The sequence below is a fragment of the Mobula birostris genome, chromosome 19, assembly GCF_030028105.1.
Source record: "Mobula birostris isolate sMobBir1 chromosome 19, sMobBir1.hap1, whole genome shotgun sequence".
NCBI lineage: Eukaryota > Metazoa > Chordata > Chondrichthyes > Myliobatiformes > Myliobatidae > Mobula > Mobula birostris.
In genome coordinates this window covers 9,889,928-9,917,384 of record NC_092388.1, presented here as the reverse complement: position 1 = coordinate 9,917,384, position 27,457 = coordinate 9,889,928, and the positions used below count along the sequence as shown (strand labels likewise).

Genomic DNA, 27,457 nt, shown 5'->3' with positions numbered 1-27,457 from the left:
AATGGGGAAGAAAAGTGAACTAATTGATTTTGGCTGTGCAATATTTGCTGGTGCCAGACGGGGTGGTTTGAGTATCTCTGAAACTGCTGATTGCTTGAGATTTTCATGCACGGCAGTATCTAGAGTTTACAGAGAGTGGTGTGAAAAACAAAACATATCCAGAGGATGGCAGTTCTGTGGGTGAAAATGAAATGAGGAGAATGGCCAAACAGATTCAAGCTTGACAGGAAGGTGCCAGTAACTCAAATAACCACACATTACAACAGTACAGAAGAGCATCTCTGAATGCTCAACACATCAAACATTGAAGTGGATAAGCTACAGTAGCAGACGACCACAAATACTTGGGGTGTCTACTAATGTGGTCAGAGTGTATGTTAGCAATAATAAACCTGATTCCGATTTTGAATCTTATTTTGGAGTAGTTCTACTCCAGTTTGTTAGAAATTGTTGTAAATAATTTCTATAGTCCTTCTGAGACCTTGAAGTCCTTCCTAAAGTGCAGTGTCCCAGTGGACACAGTACTCCATTACCCCATCCCAATGATCAATAAAGATGCAGCATAATTTTCTTCCTTTATTTCTTCCGTTCTGTGTGTTTCGAGAAATTCATTAGTTACCACCCTACTTACTTTTACTTACGGCAGTATCTTAGAGAATCATAGAATCATCTCTCCAGTACAACTCCGCTTTTCTCTGTCACTGAACACACTTTATAATTTGTTCTATTTATTTCCTACTATCTCTCCTGTGATTTCTGACTAAAAATAATCAATCATCATCTGCCAGACTTTGAAGCTGTGCCTAACATTCCCCGAGTCCAGTTGCTGACATAACATTAGCGACCGTAATAACAAAACCTCGCGAGGTGGACAGCGGCCGGTCCCGATGAACGCTCTCGTCCCACCACTGATTCTGCCCGACCTGAGTTCCTCCCGCACTTTTGTGTGTGTACTCCTCGAACACATCATTGTTAACTGCTCAGTAGTCCGTGAAGGAACCTCTCTCTACTGGAGTAACATATATTCTGATGAAGGGTCGACTTTTTTCCCCTCTCTATAGACGCTGCTGGGTTCCCCCAACATCTTGTGTCTGTTATTCTAGATTTCCAGCATCTGCAGAACCTCTTGTGTTTTCTCTCTAATGGAGTGCCCGCTTCTTAATTGGCGATGCATCTAAACATAGACTCGAAAGACAAACACTGCGCCGGGGCGGAAACTTCAGAGCGCAGTTCCTCCTCCCGGCACCTCCGCGCTTCCGAGCGGACCCGCCTCCTTATCCCTCGCCGCTCCCCCTCTTTGACGTGCGGGTGCCGGCAACTTCACGCAGCGTCCCCATCCATGTATCCCTCCCTCTCTCTATCAGTCTCTCGCTCCCTGCCTGCCTGTCTGCCGCTCCTCCTCCCCTGCCGAACGTGCCCACGTCCCCTCTCACTAAGCGCGCTTCTCCTCTCTGCCCTGCGCCACTCGCTTTCGGGACTGCAATGATTTAGAAGTTCAGGAATCCCACGTGACGTCACCGAAGGGTGATGTAATGCTTCTCTAAATAGAATGTATTGTAATCTTCTCTCAGTCCAACGTGGTTCCTCACAGACCCGCTTCTTCAAATAGACTTTCGCTAAGTTATTGGAAAATTAGTGAAAGGCGCAAGGACGACAACCTCTCAGGTATTTCGAGCCTTCTGTGCACTTTTCAACTGAATTGTTTCTGTGAAACATTGTTCATTTCCATCTGTGTAATTTTTTTTCTCTTTTTTGTTGATGCTAAATGGTAAACAGTAACTGTATCGGTGCGGGCACGGGGGGTGTGTTGCAGTTTATAAACTGTTGATTGTTACTAAGTTTAAAAACTGAGGCGCTGTCACGTAAGAACGGGTCCTTTTTATGGGGAAAAGTGTGTTTAAATGAAACTTATTCAGAGAAATGTTGTGTGGAAAGTCATTAGTATTCTTGCGCTGTTTTTGTGTCGCCTGTGGTACAGTCTCCTTCACTGGACAGGGACGGCGAAGGGGACTTTCAAAATGTATGGAAAAAGAACTGATTCAAGTTTATAAAAAATAAACATCTAGTTTCATTTTCTTGCCGCTGTTCAGCTCTGAGGTGTTTATGGTGGGTTCTTTTGCTGTCAAGTGTGCATTCCGCGTAATGGACCTGTTATACGTTATAGCAACTCTTGGTCGAACGCTTCTAAATGAGCTTTGAATACAAGTGTACAATTGGTGTAGGTTCATGGAGTTTTACACGTGTTCGGGTTAACAAAAGTCTATTCTACACGCCTCAAGGTGCTAAATTTAGTTTTTTTTTGCTGCTAGAATAGAACATTTTAGAAATTCTAATTGACTATGTCGTTGGTTGTTGTAGTCCATTGATCACTCTATATTTAGTTGTTTTTTTCATTTAAGATTGCTACCAGGGAAGATATTTTGTTATTATACATGAGAACAGGGTTATAGTTGGCCATTACGTCATTCTGCAGCCTATTAAGCATGTTTGATTAACAGTCTGCGATATTGAGGGTTCAGGGGGCCAGATCTGCTGACAAAGCGCCTCTCCTATTAAAAGCTATCCGTTTGTAACAAAAAAATCATTTGAAGATGAAATGCTTTAAAACCTCGACAAATACAATTTTCCAGCCATTTTCACTTTAACTTTCTATATGATTGTCCTTTTCGGACAATTGTTAATGACACACTGCACTTGTAAAACGATGCATTCAAAAGTTGAACCGTGTTCTCTACTATTGACGAAGTGGTTCATTCAAAAACATTCACCTTGAATTTGCAGCACCCCTTTGAGTGATTTTTAAGGAACTTTAATGGAATTCGGAGTCTGAATTGACGCTATGCGGGAGGGAATTGATTCATCAATTCCTTTTTCATCATCATTTTGTCTTTACACTTTCACGCGTGTATTTATTCTTTTAGTGCAGTGTGTAAATAAACCTCACATGAGGTGGTTTCTCAGCGGCGGAATTCTTGCATTCTTTCCCAACTGTACACAATCAAACGTACAGCAGACCCAGTGCGGCAGGACTGCGAATCAATCAATTTCTAAATACCGAACTTGTGAGACGGTCATTGTAGTTGCACTTATTAAACACAAGAGATTCCGCAGATGCTGGAAATCCGGAGCAACGCACACAAAATACTGGAGGAACTCAGCAGGTCCAGCAGAACGTATGGAACGGAATAAGCAGTCGTCATTTCGGACCGAGACCCTTCACTAGGACCAGTAGATCCACTTGTAGCGTTGATCGTTGGCCGCAGCTCCTGAATGCCAGATTAACTGAGGAATTCCGTCGCGAGTGCATGCATCAACGAGTTCAGTTCAAACACCGGGCCGGGCCGAACTCGTCCACCCCCCCCCCACCCCCCGCGATTCGCGCAACAGCTAAAGGAAACCCGCTCCCTGCTTTTTTTTTTAAAAAAGAACGTCCCAGCGAAGTTTAATTTAATTTGCCTAAGCTCCCTTCATACCCCTTCATACAGGCCCGCAATACTTTGTTCTCTATTCTTGCCCTTGCGAAGTTGAAAGTGTGCCGTTGACTGTAACTAATGCCCCCAAAGTAGGCAAAAGCCCGTGTGAGCAGTACCACGGCCGGGGGCAGTGAGCGCACCGTTGCCCGCCGAGGACTAGCGTTTAGTGTGGCTATTCAGCTGAGAGAGACACGGACCGGCGAGAGTCCAGTTCCGCATCGGTCCTAGAGAAGACTGAGAAAAGGACAACTTTTAGTAATTGAGAACATTTTATTAAACCATTTATGAGACAGAGACCGCTCTCTGTTCACGACAAAGAGCTTTTGGCGTTAACAGTAACCGGCCGAGGCTTAGTAAATGTAACCATTTCGTGAAACTGTGGAATGCTTTATATTTCTAGACTGAAGCTACATTATTATCCATCTGTCTATAACTCTGTGATCTTCAAACGATGGGCCGAATCGCCTAATCCCGCTACTAAATTTTATGGTGTAAATTAAAGTGTTCGATGTCCGTATTTCGTGGACTGCTAATGAAGTCGGTACGGTCGGGACCGGGGAAAGCGTAGGGTTGACGCAAACCACTAGCTAGCATAACCAAGTCTTGTGCAGACCCCGGGAGGAACACACTGTGGATTGTCTGAGCTCATCGATCAAAGCGTAATGTGGATCTCCCGCCGGGCAGAACACTAGAGTACTAATCGGTTTGGGAAACACAGCGGTAGTAAGATCCCAACTCTCCTCTGACAAGTCACGTTTCAGTACACTATTTGCAAAATAACCAGAAGTTCTGTAACAAATAGCCCACACTCTGTAATAGATTCACATAATCAATTTAGGACTGAAAGAGCGATTATCTTGTTCAAGTTTAACAAAGGTACAACGTCATTGCCACTCCTTACCGAGACCGACAATACAGTACACGCCCTTTAGCCCTCGATGTTGTGTCCTAAAATCAATCTAAACTTTCCCTCCTACATAGTCGTACATTTTTCCATCATCCCTGTGTCTACCTAAGAGTTTCTTAAAAGGTCCAAATTTATCTGTCTCTACCACCACCCCTGGCAGGGCATTCCGTGCACCCATCGCTTTCTGTGTAACCAACCCCCCCCCGGCCCATACTTACCTGCAATCACCTTAAAATTATGGCCCCTCGTATTAGCCAACTCAACCCTGGGAAAAAGTCTCTGGCTGTCTACTCGAACCACGTCTCTTATCATCTTGGAAAATATAGCCTTTCTATAAAGTTCAAAGTGCAAAGCAAGTTTAGTCTCAAAGTACAGTATATATGGCCCCATATACAACCCGGGAATTCGTTTTCTTGCAGGCATTCACAGTAGATAGAAAGAAAGACAATAGGCCTCACTTAACAGGACAGGCAAACAATGCGTGCAAAAAATAACAAGCTCTGCAAATACAAAAAAAGATGGTAATAATAAAGTAAATAAACAATTAATATAGAAAACATGAGATGAAGAGTGCTTACAGTTAGTCCATAGGATGTGGGAACAGTTCAGTGTTGGGGTGAGTGAAGCTGTCCCCTTTGGTTTGAGAGCTTGATGGTTGAGGGTAATACAGTTCTTGAACCTGGTGGTGTGGGTCCTGAGGCTCCTGTACCTCCTTCATCATGAAGTGAACATGGCCTGGATGATGGTAGTTGATGATGGATGCTGCTTTCCTGTGACAGCGCTCCATGTAGATGTGTTCAATGTTGGAGAGGGCGTTACCTGTGATGGACTGGGCCGTATCTGCTACCTTCTTGTACGATTTATGGTTCAATGGCATTAGTGATTCCATACCAGGCTGTAATGTAACCAGTCAACATACGCTCCATTGCACATCTATAAAAGTTTTTCAAACTCTTAGATGACATGCCAAATATTCGCAAACTTCAAAGAAAGCAGTGGTGTTGCCTGACTGTATTTGCCGCTGTTCAGCTCTGAGGTGTTTATGGTGGGTTTGTAATGGCACTTACGTGCTGGACCCAGGACAGGTTCTCTGATACGAGAACACCAAGGAATTTAAAGTTGTTGATCTTCCCTACCTCTGATCCCTTGATGAGGACTGGCTCATGCACCCATGGCTTCCTCCTCCTGTAGCCAGCAATCAGCTCCCTGGTCTTCCTGACATTGAGTGAGATGTTTTGTTCTGGCGCCACTGAGCTGGATTTTCAATCCCTCTCCTATATGCTGATTATCACCACCTTTGATTTGGCCTATGACAGTGGTGTCATCAGCAAACTTAAATATGGCATTTGAGCTGTGCTTAGCCTCACAGTCATAACTATAAAGCAAGCAGAGTAGGGGACTAGGCTTATGGTGGTGGAGACTGTGGGTCAGATGTTGTTGCCAATCCGATATGACTGGGATCTGCAATTGTACAAGGAGGTATTGAGGCCTAGGTCTTGGTGCTTATTGATTCATTTTGAGGAGATGATAGCATTGAATGCCAAGTTGTGCTCAATGAAGAGCATCTTGATGTATGCATCTTCATTGTCCAGATGTTCCAGAATTGAGTGAAGAGCCAATGAAATGGCGTCCGCAGTTGACCTGTTGTGATGGTAGGCAGATTGGAGCGGATCCAAATTGGTTCTCAGGCAGGCATTAATATGTCTCAAAACCAACCTTTCAAAGCACTTTGTGGATGTAAGTGCTGCTGGGCGATAGTCATTGAGGCAGGTGACCATGTTCTTCTTAGGCCCCTGTGTAGAGGGAGAGTCTAGGACCAAAGAGCATATTCTCAGAATAAAAGGATGTCCCTTTAGAACAGATATGAAGAGGAATTACATTAGACAGAAGGTGGTGAGTGTATGGAATTTATTGCCACAGACAGCTGTGAAGGCCATGTCATGTTTAAGGTGGAGGGTGGTAGGTTCTTGAATAGTAAAGGTGTCAAACGCTATGGGGATGAGGCAAGAGAATGGGGGTTGAAAGGTATAATAAATCAGCCATGATGGAATAGTGGAGCAGACTAGATGAGCCAAATTGCCTAATTCTGCTCCTATGTATTACAAACCCATGAACTCTGCCTCACTTTTTCTCTCTTTTTGCACTACTTAATTGAATTTTATATTCATATAAAATATAATAAATTAAATTAAATTATATACAATATTTATATATTTATATATACATATAATCTATATATTTAATTGAATAATATTTCTTATTGCCATTTATAGTTTTCTTTATTACGTATTGCACTATACCGCTGCTGCAAAACATCAAATTACTTGACACATCAGTGATAATAAACCTGATTGTGATTTTGATTCTGTGGATACATACTCTTAAATACAATAGATTGAAGGAACATTTTAAAGTAAAATCTTCAAAGTTGGCCTTTTCTCATTAATGTTAGACCCAAGGCTAAGTCTCTTTTCAAAGCAACATGGAGTGGTGGTCGCTGATTAGTTAGGCTGACACTATAAACTGAGATGTTTTATATGAAAGATTCACAACACACATGAATTCTTTCCCCTAAATTTATCTGCACATAGTAATTTCAACATCTTCTTGTCAATATATCCTAAAACATGACTTTGCTGCTAAAAACATGACTTAATTGCGAAATTGTTAAAAATTGAAAATGACAAGCCATTATTATGACAATGAAGCAGATAACAATAACTATATTAATGATACAGACATCTCTTTCTTGCCCTCCACTTCCCCTTCTTACTCCCACTTCTCACTCTCTCATACCTCTCTCCTGCACTCTCTCACCTCCCTCCCTATCATCTTCCTGCTGACCCACCTCTCTCCCTCTCGATCACGACTATCTCTCTTCCGTCTTCCTGTCGTTCACTCCCTCTCACACTCCTGTCCCTTCCTCTCTTGCTCTTCTCTTCTTCTTGCACTTCTGCCCCCTCTCCTTCTCACCCTTCCCTTCACTCTCCCTCTAACCCTCTTGCCCCTCTCCCTCTCACTCTCCCTTTCTCCCTCCAGCCATCTCTCCTTCTCCCACTCTCCTGCCTCCCCCCCCCCGCCCATCCTCCTGTCTGTCTGTCTCTCTGTCTATCTCTCTATCCTGTCTTATTCCCCTTCTTATTAATATTACAGGTACACGTTGAGGAAGCATTTTTATACTCTGTATTTTACAACACTTTTCAGAAAAAGCGTTTTCTCTGTTGCAATCCATTACTTAAATAATATCTGTTCAAACAACATTTCTTATCTTTCTCATCAGCTTCATCTTCTTACCTATATTGCCAGTTTCAGAGTGTAATTTCTCACCTGTTCGCAGTCTCGAACTGTTTGCAGTTAAATGCAAAGGTCTAGTTTGGGCCCTACTGAGCCGACGGCATGCCTGGAATATTCCCGTGGGGCCATGTGGGCATGAGCAGGCAAAGAGGATGGGAAGAGAGAGAGTCTTAATGGCAGGGACTGAAGCTGCAGAGCAGAAGTCCCTGGACATAAGAGTGAGATAGGATGGAGAATGAGTTAAGAACCTTAAAGCTGCCCTAAGTGCTGGGTGCTTAACAGGAGATCAAAGTGACCAGCAATGAAATCGGAGGAATGTAATGGAATTTGCACCGGTAACAAATTTACCATGGCTATGCCTTTAAGCAGGTTGAGACTGTGTGTGAACAAGCAAAATGAAAGTTAAAATTTATTTATTTTCAAAGTACATGTACAGTACTGTGCAAAAGTCTTAGGGACTTGTATGTATATATACACAATATATAGCTAGGGTGCCAAAGGCTGTTGCACAATACTGTATTTGTCAGTGTGGAGCAGAGGGCGAGTTTGTAAATCTGGCGGGAGCAGAGGATATTGGGAATGACATGGGTGGAGTGCTGCCGTAGGGGTGTAGGACAGGGAGCAGGGAAAGAATGCCGGGGCAGAGGGTGGCATGGGTGCAGGCACACCCAGCCTTGAGACACCGGGCAAGGTCATTTGATTCCAAACAATTGATTCATTGATCGTTACAGAATGTCTCTCTGGTGTGTCTACTCCCTCCCCTCTCCCTTCCCCTTTTCCCAACCATGATTCCCCTCTCGCTGCCCCCTTCCCACTCTCAGAGACCCATATCAGAATCAGGGTTATCAGCACTCACATGCAGAATGTCATGAAATTTGATTTTATTTGCGACAACAGTATAGTGCAATATATGCAATTACTACACCACTGTGCAAAAGCCTTAGGCAACCTAGCTATATGCATACTCAAATGTATATGCCTATGACTTTTGCACAGTACTGTATGCCACTGTATACTATCTTGAGATTCATCTTCTTGCAGGCATTCACAGGAAAATAAACAAATACAATAAAATTTATGAAAAATATACATAAATAAAGGCTAGCTTTCTGACATTCTGACATTATATTTTAAAATGGATAAGGAGATGTACCAACGCAATTATATAACATCCTTGCAATATTCTGATACAGAGTGGTTCTGTTATCGTTAAACATTTTGTGTACTTATGAACACAAATTGAATTAATTCCTTATCCTAAGAAGAACAGCTTTAACATTTCTTTTTAATTTCCATTCCTTGAATATTAGGTTGGCCTCTTTCTCACATCCTTTTCACTAAAATCTACTGTAGCTTGAAGTGCGAGGTGCATGGCTGACATGTAATTTTAAAGGACTCAAGAGAATCTGCCGATGCTGGAAATTCAGAGTAACACACGCAAAATGCTGGAGGAACTCAGCAGGTCAGGCAGAATCGATAAAGTGTAATAAACAGTCAATGTTTCGGGCCAAGACCCTTCATCAGGTCAGAACTCGGCCCCAAAATGTTGACTCGTTATTCCTCTCCATAGATGCTGCCTGACCTGCTGAGTTCCTCCAGCAGTTTGTGTATGTTATTTTAATAGTCTGTGCTTTTCACTCACAAAATCATACAGACATTTGTATATATTTTTTGTTTTATGCCCATGCGTGGGTGAGTGGGAGGGAGGAACAGATCTTGTTTACCGTTGTTGTTGTTGTTGCTTGTATTGTTCTGCTGAATATGGTGGGCATGCTATGTTGGTGCCAGAGTGTGTGGTGACACTTGTGGGCTGCCCCCAGCACATCCTTAGGTTGTGTTGGTTGGGTTGAGAGGAATAATAAATCAGCTATGATGGAATGGCAGAGCAGAATCAATGGACTGAATGGCCTAATTCTGCTCCTAGTCTCGTGGTCTTAACGCAAGTGACACATTTCACTGTATGTTCCGGTGTATATGTGATAAATAAGTGAATCTGAATCTGTTATTTGATGTATTGAAATAAACATTTATATTGGCAATGTAATTATCCTTGTTATGTATTCCTGATCCTTACAAGTTGCAGCTTTTCAAAGTGAGTAACAATATTTAAAAATAATGTGATGATGCATCACCGCTCCGGAAGTTGCCTCGTGCCATCAGTGTTAACTCATAAGACCATACGACATTGGAGCAGAACTAGGCCATTGTGGTCCAATGAGATCGCTCTGCCATTCCATCAAGGCTGATTTATTGTCCTTCTCAAACCCATTCTCCTGCCTTCTCCCCATAACCTTTGCCACCCTTGCTGTGGTAGTGTCACAGCTTGGGGCAACAAAGTTCGGAGTTAAATTCTGGCACTGTCTGTAAGGAAGCTGTACGTTCTCCCTGTGACTGTGTGGGTTTCCTCTGGGTGCTCTGGTTCCCACCCACAGTCCAAAGACACACAGGTAGTATGTTAATTGATCATCGTAAGCTGTCCTGTGATTAGGCTGGTGTTTAATAGGTGGCTTATTGGGCCAGAAGGACCTGTTTCTGCTGTATTTGTAAATAAATAATCAAGAACCTATCAAGGTCCACTTTAAATATACTCCAATCCTCAATTCATAGGGTCATTGCACTTATAATACAGAAGAAGCCATTCAGCCCATTTGAGGCCCCTCATTGATTGGAGTCAACCATGGATGTTGTGTCCTCATTGTCTACATAATACTCTGTCCAGGGCAGTACAATATAGAGAGCAAGCTGTTGTCCATGCAGCTGATGAATCCAAAGGAACGGCAGATACTGATATAGTTTGACACCAGTGGTATTGCAGAGTTGCCAGTCAGCGTTGAACTCAACGAAGGACTGCTTTAAGGAGTCCATCTCTGGATTTTTCCTTGAAGTTTTTCCCAAAATCTTCATGCGTATCCACAAAGTGGCCGAGGTTTGAGATCAGAGTTTTCCTTCTCCTAGATGAGCTACCAACCAAGGCTGATGAGCCCCATCAGTCCAAAGCACCAGTAACTCGCCTTTGCCCCTTCTCCTGTCAGTAGAAATGGTTCCACCAGGTTCAGTAGCTAAGCCACACTTGAAGGCCAGGAGCTGGACTTGGTTGTCAGAGGCTATTTGAGACGCATGCCATTGGGAGCAATTTAATAAAGGGTGAGAGCTTATCCCCATTACCTCCCGCTACCCTAGGCTATGACAACCTTAAAGAACTTTCAGCCCATTGAAGTTGTGCTAATGCTTGATCTGTAATTTTGTGTCAATTCCTTACTGCTTTTCAAATAATTATTCAAATTCATACCAGTGAAATTGCCAACAGTGAACTCTGTCAAAGTTTTCACACTCTGAAACTATATTTAACATATAAATAATCAAGACTGTCTAATCTAATTTTGTTTAGCTCCTCAGAGTCAATTTGTGTAGAATTCAGCCTGAATCCTAGAAATGAAAGGAAAGGTGACAGTATTAATTGTTAATATTTCTCCTCTTGATCCTAATTTCTATTTAATGCAGAAATTTCCTCCTTAGCCAAGAAAGCACAGCAGTGTTTTCACTTCCTGAGGAGACTGAAGTGAGTGAGGCTTCCTCTCCCCTCCCCAGTTCTAACCAATTTCTATCAGAACATCATTGAGAGTGTTCTGACCAGCTGCATCACCATCTGGTATGGGAATTGCAAGGCATCTGACCACAAGACCCCACAAAGGATTGTGAAGACTGCTGAGGGGATCATCCGAGGTATTTATCAGGAGCGCTGCATACGCAGGGCCCTTAGTGTTGTCAAGGATTCTCCCCCCCCATACGTCCCACAATCCCTCTGATGACTGTAAGGATGGGAAACAGGTTCTTCCGCTAGGCCATGAGACTGCTGAGCTCCCTGCCACCACCCAGGTCTCATCACATATGAAGAACCAGTGGTGTTATACTATTCACTGTTTAACTTAAGTTCCTTAGATGTTGTACTTTATTACAAATGTCGATCTTCTGGAATATATTTTAATTTTTATTATTTTATTTGTGGTAATATTACTTTATGTGTATGTATGTGAAGTTATCTGAGTTATGCACCTTGGGATTGTTGCTTCAGTTGGCAGTATACATGCATACCGTTGAATAAACTGAACTTGAACTTAAAATAAAAGATGCTCATGTAGTAACAAGCATGTTAAGTATTATTTTTCACGAATCTATTACATTAAATAGAGTAGTTTTATCAAATATTTCTTGCAACAAGATTTGATTTTTTGCCTCTCACACAACATTGATTCAGATATTATTTTCACAATTATAAATCCTCTGGGAATTTTCTTTATTCATTTTATTTATTGGGATATACGCACGGAATTGGCCCTTCCAACCCTTGAAGGTATGCTGCCCAGCAAACCCCTGGTTTCATCCTAGCTGAATCACAGGACAATTTACAATGACCAATTAACCTGCCAACCAGTAGGTCTTTTGATCGTTGGAGGATACTGGAGGACCTGGAGGAAACCCACACGGTCACGGGGAGTTCGTACATTCTCCCCGTGACTGTGTGGGTTTCCTCTGGGTGCTCTGGTTTCCTCCCACAGTCCAACAACGTACTGTTTGGTAGGCTAATTGAACCTTGTAAATTGTCCGGTGATTAAGCTAGGGTTTGATCTTAAGAATCTTTCCATCCAAATTAAATACATCTAAGATTTATTTTAAAGAATTAATAACTTACTATAACATTGAGTAAAGGAGTCAGTCTCCTAATGTAGATGAAAATTCTGAACTAAACAAAAAATAATAATTGCTTCTCTTCTCCTTTCTATAGATTGACATTTGTGGTGCCAATAATTCAAGTGCATGACTGGATATTAAAGTGAAGGAAATAAATTATATGGAGACCCATGAAATTAGTGAACAGCATACATGAACAGCCCTGGATAAAGAGAAGATCTTAGTGGGGAAATTTGTTTGTCTGCTTTCTGCTCCATTGGAATAAAAGCGTATTTGCATGGATTTGGTAAGTTTTTCCTTAAAGTAGGGTATCAGTTTGCTTTGTATAATTTTACTTTAAGCTTGCTTGCTGAAGTTTCCTAATTGTGTCTAAGCTCCTGTAGGTACAATTACCACCTCTGACTTTCTAGTTCCCGTAAGGCAGTATTTTTCTAAACTAAACCCTGCTTTCCTTCAATTCAGCATTATTGTTTACGTTGGTATAACATTTCAGACGGCATTTATAGAGAGGAATAAGCAGACAATGTTTTGGGTTGAGATCCTTCATTAGGATCTCTTGGACTGAAAGGTGGCCTGTTTATTACTCTTTACAGATACTGCCTGGCCTATGAAGTTTCTCCAGCATTTTGTGGGTGTTACTCTGGATTTCCAGCAACTGCAGAATCTCTTGTGTTCTGCTTAATATTTGTTTCTCTCAGAAGGGACCTGAATGAGTATCTTAAAGGAGCAGATTTGCAGGGCTTTTGAGAGGGGTAGAGCAGTGGGACAAACTGGATTGTAGTTATAGAAAAAACATGACAGGTGAAATGGTCTCTTTCCATGCCATAAACATTCTGTGATTTAGTTAGGTGTTCCTCCTTCCCTATGTCAAAAATTAAATATCTACTTTCTTTCATTAAATGTTAGCCAAAATAAGTAAGTAAACATCCGAGATGAGGCTGAAGAAATTCTATGGCAGTGAAGGAAAGTTATGGAAAGAATTCAAAGTTAGTTTTCTGCATACTTAATTAATGACCAAGTATTACAAGGTGTAATCCAAAGACCAGACATGTATTGTACTTTATCATGTAAATACAGTATATCAAACAACTCTATACCTTAGAAGCAGAATCAGGTCTTTATACTGACTACACCTGGTGGCCGCTTTATTAGCTACCTCCTGTACCTAATAGAGTGATCACCGAGTGTATGTTTGTGGTCTTATGCTACTGTGGCCCATCCACTTTAAGGTTTGATGTGTTGTGTATTCAGAGATGCTCTTCTGCACATTACTGTCGTAATGCATGGTACTTTGAGTTTCTGTTGCCTTCCTACCAACTTGAACCATTTTGAACATTCTTTTCTGACCTCTCTCATTAACAAGGCATTTCCACCTACTTGCGCCATTCTCTGTAAACTCTAGAGATAGCTGTGCGTGAAAATCCCAGGAGATCAGCAGTTTCTGAGATACTCAAACTACCCCATCTGGCACCAACAATCATTCCATGGTCAAAATCACCTAGATAACATTTCTTTCCCATTCTGATGTTTGGACTGAACAGCGACTGAACCTCTTGACCATGTCTGCATGCTTTTATGGATTGCATTGCTGCAACATGATTGGCTGATTAGATATTTGTATTAATAAGCAGATGTACAGGAGGTACCTAATAAAATAGACACTGAGTATATATTATTCCCTTTTTTACTACACAGTTACATCTTACTGCAGAGCTATCGTGTCTTATCTTTGTTGAGAAATATAGCTAAAATAAGTTTGGGACTTAATTATTGAAGTAACCCATTATGGAATTTGTATTTTTCCCCTGAGTCTGAAACACTTGTGCTGACCTCAGAACTATGTTTTATCCTTTAAATGGGTGTAATTCTAAAAATTCATGTTAAGTGCCAGGTTTTGAAGTTGATAGCACTTTCAGTTCAAGTTTAATTTTCATTTAAATGCATGAATACCCTTGAAGACAGCCAAACAGAACACTGTTCCTCCAGGACCAAGGTGAAAAACACAGTCATACACAGCACAAGGCACATACAGCAAATATTAGAGAGAAGTAAACATATAGTCACATAGAAGATATAATATAGCCCATATCCTGGTGATTGATGGTGCCCAGAGTAGTCCGATCATCCTGCGATGGTTTCGCAGCAGACAAATGCAATCCAGTTGTCTTCCCCTGAGCGAACATTGGAGGGTAGCACCAATGGGAGGGGAGCAACCCTCAACCTAGTATGGACTCCAACGTGCCCACTGTGCCTCTGCTCTCTCCCACATTACCTCCACCATCTCCTTTTTGGTGGTCCTCTTTAGTTTGCTTGTGATTGAAATCGCTTTGAAGGAAATAGATTAGAGCTTTTATCAGTACAAAAAATATTTTTTATTTTCTTGCTTAGAACAAGCTGGCTCTTCGTTAATATCTGGCTCTTTTGGTTAACAATACACCAAAGTGATCAATATTCTTCCATTGTCAATAGGAAGGTAATGTATAAGTTTGCCAACATCAATCAGATGTTTAAGTTAGCACCAGTTGTGGTCTCTCAGAATTGGGGAATGTGTTTCCATCGTTAGTTGTATTGAAGCTTTATCAGTAAATATTATAAGGTCATTATGTTTGAGAGTGACAGTTACAGATGCATTTACTTAATACTTAAATTCTGATTGTGACTTTAACATTTTCTCATTTTCAGTCAGTGTTCATGCCAGAGTTAGTTCATGTTGCAGTATATTTGTCTGTTGGTATAAATCCTGGGGCTCTACTAAATTAATTCAATTTTTACCTTTTGGTAGCCCTCTTTGGTTTTGCTTGTGATTGAAACTGATTTGAAGGAAATAGACGAGCTTTTTATCAGTTCATACAAAAAGTTCATTTTTATTTTCTTGCTTAGAACAACTGCTATTAGCACCTAGGTTATGCCCCAGCATATAATATAAATTGGTGCAGATCTCCAGGTGAAATTTGTTGGTTTGAAAGGCTACTTTATTTCACTAAATTAATTGCTCACTGGGCTTGTACTTTGGACACTGTAGTGCAATGAGCACTTTGCCAATCCATTTCTCAACAACATTTATCCCATGTCTACTATTTCATAGAAAGGTTTGGGAAGGGTTATTTTGATGTCATTTGAGTTTCCATGCAACTTTGACAGGGCCACCCATCTGAGATAATAGTAGAAATGAGAGCTGAATTTTCTTCTCAGCAAAACAATGTATTTTTTTTTCTATCCTGGATCCATTGTGTACTCTTCAAATCTGCCAGCACCGTTCCTTCTAAGCTGCGCAGGTGCGTGGCCGTGCAGCAACTGAAATGCTCCTGCACGTGTAACGTTTGTTACTGTGTAGCTGGAATTGGACACAGCTAGAAAAAGTTTACGAACCAGGAATATTTTCTTGCTCTGTATTTCATTATGCCCTTCAATTAATAAATAGAATCAAAAGTATGTGTTTTTTTTACAATTTTCATTCTAAATATTCATAGTAAGCATATTACAAAAAAAATTTAAAGCGCCGCATAGTTTTCAGGCCATGTAAAAATTTCCTGTTCAGAGCAAATGTTGGTCCATACAGCTATAAAAAAAATCAGAGAGAACGTTAACTCGTAGTCAATTGTCAAGTTGAAATGGAGCTTTATTCTGGATCGGTTAGGTTAAGTATTCCAGCTTTCTTTTAATGTTGGGTTTTGGTTAGAAACATACTTTATGCTTATATTTATATTGATATTTAGACGTACAACATGATAACAAGTGCTTCTGGCCTAATTAGCCCACATTGTCTGGTTACACCCATGTGATTAATTAACCCAATAACCCCTAAATCTTTTGGAATGAGAGAGGAAACCAGAGCACACAAGGAGAACGTACAAACTCCTTATAGACAGCAACGGGAATTGAACCCGTGGCACTTGTGCTGTAGCAGTGTTATGCTAATTGTGCCACTGATTACATCATTTGCTTCATTTGAAATGCAGTTTATTCTCCAGCTATACAGCACGAGAGACAATCACCACAAAGTCACATTCTGCACTTTGAACCCTCAGTAGTACTACAACACGATAAATATTCAAAACTCTCATTTACCTCAATATACTGTAAACACATTAAACCATTTTTATAATGCTGGTATTTATGCATTTCTGCTAATTTTTCCCATATCTGTACTTTAACCTCTAAATTATTTTTAAATGTTTTGTTCTTTATAATTGTTGAATGTTGTTTTTTGTTGTGTGTCACACCAACACAGCATGGCAAATTCCTAATACATATAAATTTATATGGAGAATAAGGCTGAACCTTGATCATTGGTATGCACAGAACCTTCTTTTGGTTTTAGTGAATCATAAACACGAGAGGTTCTGCAGACGCTGGAAATCCAGAGCAACACACACAAAATGCTGGAGGAACTCAGCAGCTCAGGTAGCATCTCTAGAAATGAATAAAGAGTTGAGACCTTTCTTCAGGACTGAAAAGGAAGGGGGAAGACATTTTCATTCTGATATTTCCCCCCGTCCTTTCCAGTCCAGATGAGGGTCTCGGCCCGAAACGTCAACTCTTATTTCCATACTTGCTGCCTGACCTGCTCAGTTCTGCCAGCATTTTGTGTGTGTTGCTTTGGGTTTAGTGCCTGCTAGTTCTTTCTGACAGTCATCTACGGCAAATACAAGCATCCTGTATTAATGTGACAAAGAGAACTGGGTCTGAACTATGAGTCTTTTGTTAAATTTGTGTCTGTGTTTGGCTGTAACGTCACCCCAACCTGCAGCAAATCATGCTTGAAGAGTTGACTAGCATTCTCCACAAGTGATATTTAAAATGATCCTAGCTTCCATTAAGGCAAGTCTCTTGTTAGTTGTTAGAGGCCTCTAGATTGCTTGTGGCCTAACCTTTAGTGATTTTTGAATAATTTATCAGGGTGAATTTATTGAGGATTGAAATAGTTTCACAGGAACAGTTTTTTACCTTGGTAGTTGGAGACGGGAATGCTGCAGCAGCCATCTCTGCGAGGATGAAATAAAGCTCTGCAGAATTGTAGTTCATCTGAACAGAGCATTAAACCTGAAACCCCTGGAGGAGTCGTGTGCAAAGGTGGTTGCACTCCTCCTGGGAGTCAGTCGCTTGCCAAAGCCACCTGTCGGTTTGAGAATTAGAACCTTCCACTGGAGCCTCTGGCGGTGTGCTTCATGGTGGTTTGAATGCCTTTGGCTCCTTCTGCACCGCTTCTGATGACGCCAATGACATCAGTGAGTACGTGGCATTTCAGCAGGTCACCGACTCATTGTTCGTAAGATGCCAGCAGTTCATTAGCTCTCTCTCAGTGGCTGAGACGCTGGAAGGATGAACACTGAGGCTGTCCTACATAACTGGGTTCTTGTGAATCAGGGCACCACTGACTGCTTGCTGAAAGACCCACTTGCATCCCATTGTGGGCCAACACAATTGCTCTGGGAGGGAGATGGAGATCTGGTGCCATGACAACAACTTTTCCCTCAGTGTCAGCAAAACAGAAGAGCTGGTCATTGACATCAGGACAGGGAGTGGGCGGGGTGGGGACAGTGCACATGCTCCTGTCTACATCAGGGGTGTCGGGTTTGAGATGGTTAAGTGCTTTAAGCGAAAATCACCTATTACTTGTTCTGTTCCAACCATGTAGACTTGATGGCCGACACTTCAGGAGGCTAAGAAAACTTGGCTGTTCCCATTGACCCTTACCAATTTATATTGATTGGCCATAGAAAGCATTCTATCCGGATGCATAATGGCTTGGTTCGGCATTGCTCTGCACACGACTGAAGGAAGATGCAAGAGAGTTGTGGACAATGCTCAGCACATCACAGGAACTACCTCTCCCTGTGGACTCCATCCATGCTTCTCTCTGCCTCAGTAAGGCAGCCAGCATAATCAAAGTCCCCACCCACCCCAGCCATTCTCTCTTCTCCTCCCTTCCATCGGGCAGAAGGTATAAAATCCTGTAAGCACGTACAAGAGCAAGAACAGTTGTTATTATACTATTGATTGGTTCCCCAGTTTGATAAAGTGGCCTCACAAATAGCTATGAATCTTTAACTTTAACTGAGACACCCTGGAGGTTTTTGCATAGGCAAACGTGAAGCAGGTACAATAATTTTCAGAAGCATGGTTCTCTTCTGATAGCTCTGTAAGCAAACCCCTAAGAGCCAAAGAAATGTGAGCCAACAGAATTCAAAGGTCAGCGGAAGGGGTGGCCATTCAGGAACGAGGCAAGCGAATGGGGGCCTATATAAACGGGAGCACTCCCAGAGAGAAACACCAACAACTGCGCGCTGAGGGTGCCACCTCGGCTGGTGATGAGCATCTGCAAGCTAATTGCCAAGCTCGGTGAACACCATAACATTAAATACCTCAAGCTGAGCTGCCAATATTCACCACCATCCTAGGCTACAAATCTGTAAGGAGTTTGTGACAATGTGGGCTAGTGAGTTGTGAGCATGCCATGTTGGCACTGGAAGCTTGCTGACACTTGCCCAGCACAACCCTTGCTGCTTTGATGTAAACGTTGTACTTCACTGAATGTTTTGATGTTTCGATGTACTTATGACAAATAGAAGCTAATCATCCTTAATGTTGGTGGTTATGCAGCACTTGGGCCTCCTCACATTTTGTCTTCTCAAAATCTGTCAGTGTAACCCTTAGTTCATTCTCCCCGACATACTTCCGTCCTCTTCTATCAGACATCTTCTCCAGCCCTGTATCTCTTCCACCGATCAACTTCCCAGCTCTTTACTTCATCCTTCTCCCTCCTGGTTTCACCTATCACTTTGATTTTCTGTCTCCCCTCCTCCCACCTTTTAAATCTACTCCTCAGCTTTTCTTCTCCAGTCCTGCCGAAGGGTCTCGGCCTGAAACATTGATTGTACTCTTCCATGGATACCGTCTGGCCTGCTGAGTTCCTCCAGCATTTTGTCTGTGTTGCTCGGATTTCCAGCATCTGCAGACTTTCTCTTGCCTCTGACATAATTGTTTAGAGCCCCCTTACATCAGAGGTTCCCGAATGGGGTCCACAAACCTCTTAGTTAATGCTCGGGGCCCATGGCATAAAAAAGGTTGGGAACCTCTGTCTTAAATGCATCCATATGATTCGTTTCAACCAATGGTTATGATGGCAAGTTTCACATGCCTAAAGAAATTTCGTCTGAATACGTTATTGGATTGAAGGTGGTTACCTTATGATGACACATAATGAAGTATCGATATATGAGATGAACACAACTTCATGTCATTAAAGATGTTTCAAAAATCAGTTTATTGGTGTAAGATGATGTATTTGGCAATTGCAAGAGCCTTTGAAGGAATGAATGTGAGCACTTTCCCAATTACACATTTTGTGATGCAGAACTGCTCAGCTGCAGAGGTTGCACATCAGGCAAATGTTAACATTTTGAATCCTTTTGCATTTTTTTTGCAAAGAGGAAATAATTTATTCCATTATATCTTTGCATTTATTAAAGATTATCTTTATTTGTCACATTTACAGTACCATGCAAAAGTCTTGGCACATTTATATAGGGAGGGTGCCTAAGACTTTTGCACAATACTATGGGCTGGTTTTTCTCTGTGTGGGTAAATTTTGATTTGATTTGATTTGAAACACATGGTGGAAACACATTCTTCTCCATCCTCTCTTTACTTGCCCTTGAAACAGCAAACAGCAAGCAACTGTGTGTGTTTTTAATATTAGTAAATATTTAGTAGATACAGTACTGTGCAAAATTCTTAGGCACTCTAGCTATATACTGTATACGTGCACAGTACTGTACATTAAAATATACAGTTATTATCATCAACTAACTCAAGGGTGTTTAAAAGTAACAGTGCAGTATATATTTTTGGTCCAATATTTCTTGACTCCATTCAGATGTGAAAAATGACAATGCATCAAGATACAATGTAAAGTCTGTCTTGCACACTATTCATGCGGATCAAATCAATGTTAAAGCTTAAAATTTGAATAAGCTTCTAAAATGTAACTTTGATATCCGGAACAACTAGAATAAAGTTTCTTAACCTCAGCAATCTGTGAACTTGGATGGGGAAAAAAATTACATCTTTATTTTCACTAATCTCAAAATGAAATTTAGCATTACCTTCAATTATGAATGTAGGCAACAAAGCTTAACAAGGCTTATCCTCGCCTTGCAAAGCGATCTATGGAAGCTTTAATTCCATTTGCAAAAAAGTATCTTTTCGAATCAGGATTTTCAACACTATTGTAAACATTAAAACAAAAAATCAAGATCAACTGGATGGCCAACATGACATGTGTGTAGCTTTTTCAAAGATCCACTCTACTGTTTAATGTTCTTATTCAAACTAATCAACAACAGCCTTCACACTGACATAGCTTTAAAAACTAAAATTTAATTTTAACAGGCCTATATTTTAAATGTATAGTCTTGTTATTTGATGTGTTAAAAACACATATTACGATATCACAATTTATAAATTATTTTGATAGCTGTATTTCAATATAATTGGTTTCTTTATGCAATCCTATCTATCTCATTTTATACATTTAAATATATTATTCTGTGAAGGAGTTCATAGGCTTCACGGACTGCCAAAGGGGTCCATGGCATAAAAAAGGTTAAGAACCCCTGAACTACAATATGGTGAAAACAAAGAAACTTTTTGGAAACAAGTAAATTATTTTCATATTGGTTACGGGTTTGTTACTGGTTCTTCTCATTCCTCGGTGTACAGAACTTGCCCTGGTTGCTATAATGATTGGGTAGTCAAAGTATATTTTCAGACTAATCATACTGTTTTTATGTTTCTCTGCTTTAATCAAAAGGTTAAATTATTTATTACATGGAGGGAGATAATCAGCAGAAAAAAATATTGTTGGGAATGCAATTATAGTACTGAAGAGAAGAGCGTCTATTGAATTTTAAAAACCTAAGCTGCATAAAAGTAAAGTAATAGGTCAAAATGCAATTATTTATTTTAGTTAAATCAGCAATATCACAAAGAATAGGTCTGGACTGACATGAGATATATTCTATAAATTAAACAATCTAAATATAAATCAAATTTTGAATTGAATTTAAAATATTGATTAAATATGCTCATAAAAAGACTTCCAACTCTGATCCCATGAATAAAGAAATCATTTCCAAATGTGTTCTTTTCTTGACTAATTTATGTTTAAAATTTACAATTTGTGTGTGGTTATATTGTAATTCAAAGAAAAGAGGCCAATTTCTAGATTCCTGAAATGATTAACAAGTCATTAGTAGAATTTTATTGTGCCAGTTTTTTTCATTCTTAAGTTCAGAATGCAAGAAATTGGTCAGCAGATGGTTGTTAATTAAATAAGCAAGTCTTTATTTAATAAATCAATTTATTGATCTATCTATCTATATTTTTATTTGGTGATACAGTGCAGTGTAGGCCTTTCGAGCCCCAGCAACACCCGCCAAAACCAAATTAACCCTATAGCCTAATCACGGGACAATTTACGATGACCAGTGAACCTACCCAGATTTCTTTGGACTGTGAGAGTAATCTGGAAGAGCTGGAGCAACCCCAAGCATTCCGCAGAGACGACGTACAAAGACTCCTTACAGAACGGTGTCTGAATTGAACTCCGAACTCCAGAACGCCTTAAGCTGTAATAGCGTCTTGCTAACCACTACGCCACTGTGGCACCCAAATCTATGTTAAAATGTAATGCTTCATCCAGAGTGTGTTAGTATTTGTTAAAAGATAGCAAATATGCATCATTATGCTTTGCTGCTTTTATGTCCCGATCAATTCTGGTTATGAAACTTTCATTTTTGATATGGTCTCAGCAGAAACTGTCTGCTTTCTTTTCATTGTATCACCGTATCAGAGCAGGCCTCACTATAATACGTATTCATGGCAACAGGATATTTGTACTGTCTGTCTGAAGTGCTGATGGGATAAGGTGGGGCGGGAAGCAAAGATCATAGATTCTAGAGTATTGTCTTAATCAGTTATCTAAACCATTGTCATCAATCACACAGCAACTGCTTCTTATTTTGAAGAAAACAGCAACTCAGGAATAGCCGGAACTGGAAAAGAACAATATATTCCCTTGGCTCGTCCTCATGTTAAAAAAAATCAGCTTCCTGTTAGACTTGACAATAATTTCCACCTTCACAGGATACCCAGACAATCTGTTTCAAAATAATTAAAAACAAATGTTTCTTTTCTTCCCCGAAACCGTTCAACGAAAGTGGCCAAGTAATGAAAATGCTGAACAGTATTTCTTCTCACCTTTTTGTCCATTTTCTAAATACCTATGTTTCTTGGTTTTAACTTTTAGCTCAGGTGGCTGAACCCTTCTGATGGTTTTGATATCCCTTTCTAAGGCTTTCCAAAATCAGGCCTTTGCTCACTGTGACCATTAATGGAAGTTTATAAGTACGTGAGCTATTGCTCAGCAGAGTGATGTGATTTTGCTGTATGAATGACAAATAATCATGCTGCATAACTTCCTAGGGTTAGTTTTTTCTTTTAATTTTGTAGCTTTTTGTATTCCACTGAAGGGTTTTAGCTACTATTTGCTATTTTGTTCAAATCCCTCTTCCCCTGTTGCATCCTTTAGACTGGAGGTTGATTGTACATCTTTGTCACCAGCTCAGCAACCACATGGATAGTGCCAGCTTTACACCTTACTTACTTACTGCCTGTTACGCTGCTGGTGTTCAGGGCAGCAACGAACGTCCTCCATCTCTGCTGGTGTTCTGGGCTTCCTTCATCACGTCGGTAGCTTCCTCTTGGTTTTCACTGCTGCCAGGTGGAGCCTCAGGAATACCATTGCACTCAGATGCAGGAGGATTCTTCATTGCTGTTTTTCTAACACTTTTGTTTGACCAGTCAGGGTTGTTAGTCATGAGCTGAACCCTCGAACCTGGAGGACTGGTGGGCCGCTCTTAGTCTGCCCTCTTTCTTTTGACCTGTTTGACATGGGTGACCCTACCGAGAGCCAAAGCATAAAGACTCCAGCCAACATAGCTCTCCAGGTCATTGAGGCATGCAAGCGATATATAGTCACCCAGAACACTGCCAGAGATAGAGGACCTTCACTGCTACCCTAAATGCCAGCCATGTAATGATCAGTAATAATAATAATTAGTTCTACTTTTAGATTTATTTGCAAGTAATTTTTCCATAAAGTTATATACAATCATTGTCTTCCATTCTGAGGTAAAGTTCTGTGTGATTATATATTTGCTGCTTCACTTGATCGAAGGTTTTCAATAGAAGAATGCTTAGTAGTTAATTTCTAACACATTATTCAACTCTTATTTAAACTCCTAAGCAGTAACTTTACAAAGCTGTACCAACAATATGGAACATGCATTAGGAGTTCAGGCATGGAGAGAATGGTGCTGGACCTGTACTATTTGCCAGCAAGGGGTGGCACTGTATGTAGCGATTAGGATAATGCGTTACAGCTGCAGCAATTGGAAGATCAGGGTTTCAGTTCCTGCTGCTGTCTGCAAGGAGTTTGTATCTTCTCATTGTGACTGCACAGGTTTCCTCCGGGTGCTCTAGTTTTCTTCCACATTTCAAAAGTCACACGTGTTGCAGTTAATAAGTTGTGGCCATGCTGTGTTGGCACTGGAAGCATAGTGGCACCTCCGGGCTACCCTCCTTTGTTGGTCTGTTGGTCGTTGATGCAAAAATGATGCATTTCATTGTATGTTTCAACAAACATATGACAAATAAAGCTCATCTTAATTTGTTTGAAAATTCCTCGTGAATACCCACAACAGGCAAATCTTTGAATTAGCAGCCCAGATTAATCAGATGGATTGAAAGCACTTTCTGGTTGCTGGCTATAATCAAGTCAATGTGAAACAGATTTGGGTGGTCTCGATTCAATTGGCAAGTGATTAAACACCACCCATGTTTTTGTTCTATAGAATACAGTCAGTTCCATAAAGGGAGAGTACAAGAAGACTTCTTCTAACATAGTAAAAGTTCAGAGCAATAAACACAAAGTGCTGGAAAAACTCAGGAGGTCAGTCAGCATCTATGAAAATGAATAAACAGTCGATGTTTCAGGCTTAGACCCTTTGTCAGGACCCGAAATGTTGACTGTTTATTCATTTCCATTGATGCGGCCGGATGTGCTGAGTTTTTCAAGCATTTGGTGAGCGTTGCTCTGGATTCCCAGCACCTGCAGAATCTCCTGTGGAATTGAAAAAATTCAGATGTTGTTGCAGCCTGGATGCTGTCCTGTGATTTAAGTCTGAAGTGCATTGTCAGAGTGGAGCAGCAGGAGAATGTATGACCTTCATGTTCATAGTGGCTGCTCAAAATTAAATGCTCACTCTGCAAACCATCATCACAATTCATGTATGCAGTGTAATCTCAATATAACGTGTGTCTCATTCCATCATGGTTTCAGAAATACTGTGTGTATTATCATTCCCCCCCCCATAGGAAAATTCGGTGCCTGCTGGTTTCATTTATAACACAATGTTAACTTTGTTCCCTAACATGTTCTGGTTACACTATGTATGTGTTTTTAATGTACGCTTTCTCTCCATGTTCTTGTTTGATTACATATTATTATGCACGGCAATTTATAAAGTTTATTTTCTGAAAACTCACTTCGAGCATTTGAAGTATTTGCAATTTTATTATTTTCTGGTTTTAGAATAAGAATCAGGTTTATTATCATTAACATATGTCATGAGATTTGCTGCTTTGTGGCAGCAGCGCAGTGCAATATTTTAAAAATTACTTTAAGTTGCAATAAAGGTTCAGAGGAGGTTCACGAAAACGATCCTGGGAATGAAAGGAGTTTCACATGAGCAGAGGTTGAAGGCTCCAGACCTGTTCTCATTGGAATTTAGAAGAATGCAAGGGCGGGGGTGGAATCTCATTGAAACCTATTGGATGCCGAAACGCCTAGATAGAGTGGATGTGGAGAGAATGTTCCCTATAGTGGGGGAGTCTAGGACCAGAGGGCACCACCTCAACATAGAGGGACATCAATTTAGAAGAGGAATGAGGAGGAATTTCTTTCGCTAGAGGATGGTGAGTCCGGGTAATTCGTTGCCACGGGCGGCTGTGAAGGCCAGGTAATTGGGTGCATTTAAGTCGGAGGTTGATAGGTTTCTGCCTATTCAGGGTGTGAAAGGTTACAGAGAGAAGGCAAGAGAATGGGATTAAGGGGGAAATGGATCAGCCATTTTGAAAAGGCAAAGCAGACTCAATGAGCCAAGTGGCCTAATTACCATAGAACATTACAGCACAGAAACAGGCCTTTTGGCCCTTCTTGGCTGTGCCAAACCATTTTTCTGCCTCGTCCCACTGACCTGCACCTGGACCATATCCCTCCATACACCTCTCATCCATGTACCTGTCCAAGTTTTTCTTAAATGTTAAAAGTGAGCCCACATTTACCACTTCATCTGACAGCTCATTCCACACTCCCACCACTCTCTGTGTGAAGAAGCCCCCTCTAATGTTCCCTTTAAACTTTTCCCCCTTCACCCTTAACCCATGTCCTCTGGCTTTTTCTCCCCCAGCCTCAGTGGAAAAAGCCTGCTTGCATTCACTCTATCTATACCCACCATAATTTTATATACCTCTATCAAATCTCCCCTCATCCTTCTACACTCCAGGGAATAAAGTCTTAACCTATTCAACTTTTCTCTGTAACTCAATTTCTCAAGTCCCGGCAACATCCTTGTAAACCACCTCTGCATATCCTTCCTGTAATTTGGTGACCAAAACTGCACACAATACCCAAATACGAGAATATCAATATTAATATGAGAATTCGAGGTTAAAGACCCTAGCCTTGCTAGTTCTTCAGGATAAAAGGTTATACTATCACCTCCATCATCCCACAAGCGGAGTAACCATTCGGCCAGAGATTCCCCAGACCTTCATTTAAAACGGGCAGCCATCTCAGATAGCACCTTATCATTACACTTCTTGCACTCGAGAGGCTGTAATCCCGGCTGCCCATGGACATTTTTCTCAGAAGTCACCACAGCAGGCCGAGCCTGCAATGGTTCTGGGGCAAAAGCCTCACCAAAGGACCCATTATCATTATCATCATACCATATACCCCCATCCCAGGTGTCTGGGTCTCCCCTGGATAGCAACATCGATCTTATCTTCATGGGATCGGGGGTATAATTCTGGCAGCAGGCTGCTTCCTGATGTTTAATTTGCACTAGCCTACGTGCCATCTTAATTCCCTTCTCCTCAGCTTCCTGTGCCCTATTCTGACTGGTCCTCACCACCTCAGTCATTACTGAGCACCTCTCCATAGCATTCACTTCATCCCTCAACTTATCCTTTTCTTTTTCCAACTGTTGGTGCAAGGCTGTGGCCAGCAGCCAACAGCCATCAGTATGAGAACCTCATTTCGATTCGATTTTTTAATTCTGCTCCTGTGGTATCTGAAAAAGTTGAGTGTGTGTCTTCAGGTTCCTGTACTTCCTGATGATGGTAATAAGAAGAGGGCATGGTGGGGGTCCTTGATGATGAATGTTGCCCCCATGAAGCATCGTCTATTGAAGATGTTCTTAATGAGGATGCTGGTGCCCATGATGGAGCTGGCTGAGTTTACAACCCTCTGCAGATTTTTCCAAAGCTGTGTATTGGTTCTCCATTCCAGATGGGGTGTTGCAACCAGTGAGATTGCTCTCCATTGTACATCTGTAGCTAGCGACTTGGTGACATACCACATCTCTTCAAACTTCTAAAGAAATACAGCTGCTGGTGTGCCTTCTTTATAATTGCTTCAATATGTTGGGCCCAGGATATGTTTGCTTGTAGGGTTGTTCGCCAAGCCTGGAGGTTAGGTCACAAATGTTTCGTCACCAGTCAAAGTGACATCATCAGAGCACAATTAGGCTTTGTTTCTGCCAAGTGCTCGCCTTTTTATCTTGGGCTGACTCATTCTGATGGGTGGGTTGTCATGTTGGACAGTGGTTCCTGGCCAACCAGATAGCTGGGCTGTATCCCTGATTATCAGTCATTGTGAGCGTTGGTTCCTCGAGTGTCTGCGGCTCACCCCTGTCCAGTATGCTTGCTAATAGACTCTTCTGTTGAGAACCAAGCTTCTAAGGTA

The 27,457-nt window shown here is 41.1% G+C and overlaps 1 protein-coding gene across 4 annotated transcripts in view; it reads left to right on the top strand.

Annotated features, from left to right (window-relative positions):
• Window positions 1-1,307: 1,307 nt before the first annotated feature.
• Window positions 1,308-27,457, top strand: part of creb5b (cAMP responsive element binding protein 5b) — a 351,151-nt gene continuing 325,001 nt past the window's right edge. For all 4 annotated transcript variants that reach the window (XM_072283198.1, XM_072283200.1, XM_072283201.1 and 1 more), the window contains exons 1-2: window positions 1,308-1,665; window positions 12,458-12,649. In XM_072283198.1, coding sequence (XP_072139299.1) covers window positions 12,641-12,649 — 9 coding nt within the window. In that variant the 5' untranslated portion in view covers window positions 1,308-1,665; window positions 12,458-12,640. The remainder of the gene's footprint in view (window positions 1,666-12,457; window positions 12,650-27,457) is intronic.